At 32.2% G+C, this 8,208-nt stretch overlaps 1 protein-coding gene across 1 annotated transcript; it reads left to right on the forward strand.

The window, feature by feature from the left end:
* Window positions 1-1,253: 1,253 nt before the first annotated feature.
* On the forward strand, window positions 1,254-7,396 carry LOC131630478 (uncharacterized). Its single transcript, XM_058901247.1, has 14 exons — window positions 1,254-1,390; window positions 1,484-1,565; window positions 1,675-1,785; window positions 2,802-2,899; window positions 3,094-3,177; window positions 3,323-3,456; window positions 3,579-3,651; window positions 3,735-3,780; window positions 3,911-4,020; window positions 4,109-4,216; window positions 4,289-4,348; window positions 5,423-5,484; window positions 6,136-6,448; window positions 6,742-7,396. Exons 1-14 carry the CDS (start codon window positions 1,313-1,315, stop codon window positions 6,979-6,981), a joined length of 1,599 nt encoding a protein of 532 aa, XP_058757230.1. The 5' UTR covers window positions 1,254-1,312; the 3' UTR covers window positions 6,982-7,396.
* Window positions 7,397-8,208: the final 812 nt, after the last annotated feature.

Below are 8,208 nucleotides of genomic sequence, written 5' to 3' on the forward strand. Positions count from 1 at the left end.
CACAAATCCTTTGCTTTATTGTATATTTGGATAGGAGAGAATATTGAATTTGTAACTTCATATAAATAAATTCAATTTTAGTAAATGTTATAGTAAGATGAAGAATTTAAGGGAGTGAATTAATTGTATGATCGAATAGAAAATGGAGTTGCAAAAGTGGTGTCTGAAACAATCCGGAATAAATTTTTAGAATATTCACTGGCAACAAAATTTCTCAACTTAGTTTCTAATATCGATAGTTGGAATGACATGCTTATGGGTTACATACATAATGGTTTGTACATTGGAGCTATTAAGTTTGTTTTTTTTGTGTAAGCAAGAATTTGATTAATAAGAGAACTAAGGGTATCAGATGAAAGTCTGTTGGAGTGCAACCACATAAATCACTGCTTGATAAACTAAGAATTGTTTGTGGTAGTTCTATATTTTTAAGAACAAACTAAACAAGTACGTTGTACATAGACATGGTAAAGATGATGGTTGGAAATTTTTAGAATATACGTAGTGAAATTTATGCATATTTTTGTAGTTTCAAACTTATGATAGTCTCCACTTACATCATTTTTAAAATCATTTATTAAAACAACCAACGGGCCCTAAATTACTCAAGGACAAATTTTTTATTTTAAGACCAAATTTTTTTATCTTACGGGTCACTATCAAATTATCACCTTTACTTGAAGACAAAATTATTATTTTCAAATGTCAAATTTTTTTTCTTTCTCCATGTCACAAGTTCTTTCTCATTATATTTTGTACAATCATATTATTTGTTATAATATTTTAATTTCATAATTTTCTTACTAGTGTGTATATATATATATATATATATATATATATATATATATATATATATATATATATATAATTTTAATTTATTTAATTTAAAAAATTAAAAAAAAAAAACTTATGTGAATAAGTGCTTATTTCAAAACCGAACTTCTCCTTAAACCCCGAACCCTATGCGCAACACAAGCCCAATGCTAACTACACCCTCTGGTCACTATTATAAGCAAAAAAAATAGTATAATTCTTGGTCACTATTATAAGCAAAAATCAATTATTACTAAATCATTTAATGCTGTAATTCCTAAGATACCCCTATATTTCATTTTCCAATACTTCATTAAATTTAATAAAGAGAATATTATAATAAATTTAATCAATGTTTTCTCCAAAATCTAAAAAGTTAACTACACTTAATTGAATTTCTTAATAATCGTAAAAACCATTTTTTTTTCTTTTAAATGTGACCGGAGGGTGTACGTAGAAACTCGCAAAGCTTTATCTAAATTCTTCGGTGTTGATTACCATGGCGGTTCCTGGTTTCAAATTCGTTCGTCAATCCACTCTTCATCTTCGTTCTACTCCCTTCCAATATGTTCGTAAGGTGCCTATCGTCTCTGAATTTTCATGTTCACGTCATCTACATTACTATCTCCAATCTTCTTTACCTCATATTCTATCATTGATTGCATTCAAGGTTGTGCCCAAATCTCTCGTCACGGTTGAAGCAGCAGAGAGATTCACAAACGGAAATGGCGGTGGCTTAGTTCATGAAGAAGGCAAGTGAAGCACTCAAATCAATTGTTAGTAGTGAACTAATGGTTTTCAATTTTTAATTTTTTTTGAAGTTTTGAATTTTGTAATTATGGAATTGTTTGATTGGTGAAGGGATTAAGAAATCCGCTGAATGGAAAAGGATTGGTTCCAAAGAGCTTGGAATTCATAATTCATCGATTGGTGTCACTACCAAGAAGGTTCTTAATGGCCTCAAGAAAAGAGGTACAAATTCCTATCATTTTTCATGTGTCAATTTTTATATATGGAAGATGAAAGGAAGAGCATTTACGTTGATTTAGTGCTCATCATAATGTAACTGGACTTTTGGTTTATGCTTCTATGACGAAAACCTTCTTTGACAAATACCTCTGTTAGTGGTTAAAAATTTTCAATTATACTCTTACCCTGTATAGTAGAGAAGATGGCGGAAAATAGGCTTAGGTGGTTTGTACATGTAGAGAGAAGACCTGTAGATTCTATGGTAAGGAGAGTATATCAGATGGAGAGAAGTCAAACAATTAGAGAAAAAGGAAGATCTAGAAAGACTATAAGAGGAGTTATTAAGAAAGATCTTGAGATTAACGATTTGGATAGAAGCATGGTTTTGGATAGAACATTATGGCGAAAGTTGATCCTTGTAGCTGACCCCAGTTAGTGGGATAAAACATGGTTGTTGTTGTTGTACTCTTACACTATATATGGGTGACTTCACAAAGCAATAGAATTGAATTCATTAATCAAAGTAATTATGCTTTCCATTCAATGTAACAACTCCCCCCTTATTGTAGCAGCATGGTTCCATACTTCTCTTATTTAGATTTTAGGTTAGTAGTATTTCAAAATTATCCATTTTTGAATTGCATTATCATTTGGCTTAAGAGAATAGATAGTAGAATAATAGCCTTGTAACTGGTCTTATCTCTTCATAGATGAAGCATTAGGTTCCAAAATTTCTAGGTTTTTATAAGCAAAACAGTGCTAAGTGATATTCAGCTGCCTAGTAATTTATATAGGTTTGCTTTGCTTGCATTAAGAATGTAAAATGTATTTGATTATGTTTGATCCACCATACATTATTATGTTTGCAATGCCATGTATCATGTCATTTACACATTTCATTTTCCCACCTATATATATATGGTACCTTTTAATGAATAATTATGTTTTGCTGCTTTTGGTTGATTCTTTTGTTGTGCATCCTTTCGAAATGTCAATAAATTGTTTTCTTTTTGTCGTAGGATATGATGTATACCTAGTAGGAGGTTGTGTACGTGATCTTGTTCTAAAGAAAACACCAAAGGACTTTGATATTATAACTTCAGCTGAGCTAAAAGAGGTAACTTACTTTTATTTTTAAATTATTCATGAACTTGCAGTTTTCACTTTGATAGACTTTATAGATTGAGCTGAATTATTAAATAGCAGTTGCAACTTACAAGGGGCTATAGTTGTTCTTACATTAGCATTTGGCTTGGCGTAAGTGAGTGATACTACGTAAGATTTCATGACAAACATTGACTCAATTTGCAGGTGATGAAAGTATTTTCCTGGTGTGAGATAGTTGGCAAACGCTTCCCTATATGTCATGTTCACATGGATGGTACCATTATTGAGGTTGATATAGTTTGGTTTATCTTTGAAGAATTTTAGCTTTGGTTTGAACTTTATATAGTGTAATGCTTGCTTGAATTTTTCTATTTAAGTCCCATTTTTCTTGTATTGCTGTTTATGCTGATTATTTTATCTCCCATCCAATTAGGTGTCAAGTTTTAACACTTCTAGAAGCAAGAATGGTGTGGAATTCTCTCATCATACAGAATCACCTAATGGTTGTGATGAGAAGGACCTTCTTCGGTGGATGAACTGTTTAAACCGGGACTTCACAATTAATGGGTTGTGTACCTGTTCGTTCAACTTGGAACTTTGAACTTGTCTACTCCGTGACCCCTCTGACAGATTTAAAATTCACACTTTACTTTGTAGTTATGTTGTTAACTAACTTCATGCTCTTGCAGGTTGATGCTTGACCCATATGCAAGAATTGTATATGATTACATGGGAGGAATAGAAGATATTAGAAAATCTAAAGTGTGCATGTATTTCTTAATAACTATTTTTCTTTTTTTTTTTTTTGCCAAGCAGAATCTTTACTGATTTTTCTCTATGAATAGGTACGAACTATAAATCCTGCAGATATTTCATTTCGGGAAGATTGTGGTGAGTTTCTATTGATCAACTGCTTCATCCTGATTTCCTATATTTTATGTACTGTAATTGTAAACCATTTTGGAATCACCCATGCTTTTAATTAGCTTACTATGTTTGACTTCATTTTTCCTTTCTGCAGCTCGCATTCTACGTGCAATTAGAATTGCTGCTCGTTTAGGATTTAGCATTTCTAAGGAAACAGCTCACTTTATTAAAAGTCTGTCTTGCTCAATATTAAGACTTGATAAGGTATTTAGTCTTATTCTTTGTTTTGTTATATATGACACTATAATACCAATTTCCTGGTTGAATTGTTTTTCTTCTATAATTTTTTCAGGCTAGGCTCATGATGGAAATAAACTATATGCTAGCTTATGGTTCTGGTGAAGCTTCTTTGAGGCTGTTATGGAAGTATGGACTTTTAGATATACTTCTTCCCTTCCAGGTAGATGTTCATTTTGTATTTAGTTTTTGAGTCAATCGTGTAATGAAAGTTTACTTAGACTGAACATTACAGGCTGCTTATTTTGCTCATCATGGATTTCGAAGGAGGGGCAAAAGAACCAATATGCTTTTGGTAAGTGGTAACTTCAATACTTATTGGGGTTTAACATGCAAAGTTTTCTAAATAAACATTCAAGAGATCATGCTTCATAAACCAACCCAGTACTTTGTTTATTTATAGTCCTGTCTATGAAGTTGTGCTTCAAAAAGACGTGATTGTTTGGAAAGGAATATGATTCTGTACCACATTAGTACCACATTTCATATGATTGTTGCATATGATATAAACTGCAACATGACAAGTTCCTTTTGCTCCACTACTTGAGGACAAGCAATATGCCTATGTGCAAGCATATTGCGTACGCACATTAACATACAGTTAGGCACACATATATAAACAATAGTGATGTTATTTGAACATCAAGAAGTTGACACCATATAAAAATACATCATTTATTACTATTGATGTGATTTGAAGAATGAAAAAAAAAAATTGCTTAAGTATACATATACTGTGTCGGATAAGACAAATGTTATCCAAAACCAAATACCATTTCTCTTAGCAATACCTTGATTAAGTACTAATTGAGACCAGAGATTGAAGTGGTAAGACTTTCAGTCATGGTTCATTTGTTTCAACCTATGTAGCACCGACACCTCTGAAAAAAGGTATGTCCGTGTCAGTGTTGAACACCTGCACCGACACTTGTGATTACGTTTATTTTATTCATTTTTTCAAATTATTACTGTGTCGCCGCGGGGTCGTATTCGGGATGTTCATGCTTCATACTTTCAACCATTGTTGAACTTGATGACTAATAAAAAAATAAGAATGATTTTTTTTAAATGAAATGGTTGAACCAAATGCTAGACTGGCAGTTCCCGGTTTTCACAACACTTCTATTAAAACAGTAATTCTTGTTTGATTTTTAACGGTCTCTACCACAAGCCTGCTTAATCCATTTTGTATATAATAGATTGCACAATTGCATTCCTACCTAGTACCTATTCGTTAAGGCTTTCTTACTTGTCTTAGAAACACACGAGGCAAAATAATTTTTGCTGCTTTGATATTGTTTCAATATGTGTATCATATTAGCACCACAATAAAATATTGTTTAATGGATCTTTTGGAATTTCATTGCAGTCTCTCTTCTCCAATTTAGATAAGCTTTTCGCTCCAAACCGTCCATGTCATAGTAGCTTATGGTAAGATCTTTGCAACAAAGTTGCCTTTATCTTCCGTGCTTCCCTGTGAAGAGAAAATCCAGGAGAACAAGAGTAATTTCATAATCTGCACTAAAACTGCAGTCAAGATTTCTTCTTTGAATATCATATCGCTGTGTTTTTGGATGGCATGTATTTGGAAACATGAATTGAGACTCGTATGTTTTGGATTAAAAAAATGACTTTTACATTAAAATTGTAGTTTATTGATTTATTTTTGAGAGATTTATATGCACTAGAAGCTAATTTGTGTTATAAATTACTATAAAGAAAATCACTTTTTAATATTCGCTGTCATCTATTGCACTCATTATAATCATTATATATAGTAATATTTTTTAAAGATTTGAATTATTTTCAAAAGCTTAAACAAACATGTTTTGAAAATGCTTAAAAGTGATTATAATTTTGAGCATGATTGAAGTTCTCCTTTCCCAACTCTTGTCAATCGTAATAGTTTATTTTAAACATTGTTTATCTTCTATCCAAATTGTTCCGAGTCTTACTGGAACATGATATAATTTATTTTACCATCAAATATATACATTGTTATTTAGAACACACTAAACTATTAACAAGTTGATTACAAGTGGGTCAACAAAGGAAAGTTCATTACTAAATCTATGCTTACAGGTTTGGGATCCTAGCACTACATAAAGCATTGAGTGATCGACCAAGGGACCCCTTGGTGGTTGCTGCATTTAGCCTTGCAGTCCATAATGGTGGAAATTTGTTGGAAGCAGTGAAGATTGCAGGAATGATCAACAAGCCACATGATATGAGATTTCCTGAATTATTAGATCCTTCTGGTATGGATGCAGAGGCATTGGTAACTGGGGTTAAAGATCTTGCAGAGTCTGTTAGAGGGACACTGTTGCAAATGACTGATGAACATTTTGTATCTCAAGCTATGGCTGACTATCCTCAAGCCCCTCGTTCAGACCTAGTGAGCATTTTTTTCCTTGTTTTGCATATGTATACTTTAAGATGTATCCTGTACATGGATTGCACGATGATGTTATATACCTGAATTATTATTTATTGTCTGATGAAATTGAAACATTGGTTATCCTCATCCATAGTTAGACCTCACATTGATGTGTAAAACATGTAGAGAGAGTGTGAAAATTACTGTTGGTATGATTCACAGTGAAAGAGCACTCACACTTACATCATTTACCTTGATAGTTCTTGAGTATTTCTTGATTTATGTTCTTAATCTTTATGTCAATTTGACAGGTGTTCATTCCCTTAGGATTGTACGTAAAAGCATTCAGCATTTTCGAATGTGTGAAAAGGAGTGCTGATAAGAAATCCCTGTCAAAGCAAGGCATGAGAATTGATTATGAAGCCTTAGCTAATGGTAATATACAAGAAATCAGACACGTTTTTGCAAGAATTGTATTTGACACTGTGTTCCCGCTTCACCAAGATCAGGATCAGACATTAATGAATAGCCGGGCTTCACAGGGAGGCTAGTTTGAAGGTTTTTTAGAAAATCATGAGAGACGCTTCATGAAATAAGCATTCTGTCAAAAGGAAATCTGATCATAATCCGAGTATATTGGTGGAAGGTGCAATTTCAGCTCTGAGAGGTACTTGCGGAAATCATCGTCCATTCATGTTCTGGTATCCAATGGATTTAACTCACAAGCTACATAGCCAAATGGAAAATGGGAGAGAAGATCATATTATTGAAAAAAGAACTGCTTCCCATCCTAAAAACCTTCATCTCCAGTTTTGTTTTGTAATGTTATACCTCATTATCATTTTAGAGGAAGAATAGGTTTGTTGCAGAGCTGTTGGGAAGTATTGTTGTCATTCTGAAGAGAAAGTAGAATGCATGAAAGATAAAATATTAAGTAGCTAAATATCTTCTTCATCCTCATAGATATATTAACATTTTTTTTTGTTCTCATGATTAACCAGTGTTTAATAGGAATTTTTGTGCTAAGTGTTACCTGGCTTTTTTATAGTGTAACACTATGATTTTAAAATATTATTAATTTGATTATTTAACTATTTAATATAATTTTCTCCACAAATTTATGTAGTAGTGTGAATTTTGTTGGGTTGGGAAATTAATTCTAATTAACAATGATTTTAATTTAAAGTGATTTTTTTATTTGTTACATATTTGAAAAAATGAGATGAAAAGTAAATTTGAATGTTTTAATTTCTTTAGGAGTCAAAAGTTGTCTTGCGTCAATTTTATCTAAAACTTTTTTAAATGTCAAAATTAATTTTGCAGTTCTATAGTCATCTTGACATATTAAAAATTGGAATCAAAGATGCACTTATATATTGAATTCTTATTTAAGTATTCTTCATGGGAGAGAAGTGAGAATGTGTGAAAGATCCATCGTATGAATTGAGACAAATTGTGTACGAATAGGGAAGTTGGTGGGTTGGGGATTTGTAGAGTAAGAGAGTTTAATCTAGACTTGAAGGACTAGGTGGTGGAGATTTCATGTTGATGAGTTGAGGTATAGGATTTTAGTAGCAAAATATGTGTTTGAAGAAACTCGTATTTAAAAGATGGAGTTAGAGAAGAGGCAGGGATGAGTAATGAGTTCATGTCCATTATTAGATGACTATTTGTATCATTCATTGGTTAATGGAAATTAGACGTTTTTTTGAAATGATCATTGATCCGAGGGGGATTTTGTGTTAGGTGGCCATGAAAATAATGAAAGCTAATGTTTT

The sequence above is a fragment of the Vicia villosa genome, unplaced genomic scaffold, assembly GCF_029867415.1.
Source record: "Vicia villosa cultivar HV-30 ecotype Madison, WI unplaced genomic scaffold, Vvil1.0 ctg.000685F_1_1, whole genome shotgun sequence".
Lineage (NCBI taxonomy): Eukaryota > Viridiplantae > Streptophyta > Magnoliopsida > Fabales > Fabaceae > Vicia > Vicia villosa.

Bases quoted from the DNA above. Each gene is read 5' to 3' on its own strand.
- LOC131630478 (XM_058901247.1), top strand. From the start codon at position 1,313: ATGGCGGTTCCTGGTTTCAAATTCGTTCGTCAATCCACTCTTCATCTT. The intron at 3,457-3,578 runs GTTGTGTACCTG...ATGCTCTTGCAG, and splicing joins CGGGACTTCACAATTAATGG to GTTGATGCTTGACCCATATG. The intron at 3,781-3,910 runs GTGAGTTTCTAT...TCCTTTCTGCAG, and splicing joins TTCATTTCGGGAAGATTGTG to CTCGCATTCTACGTGCAATT.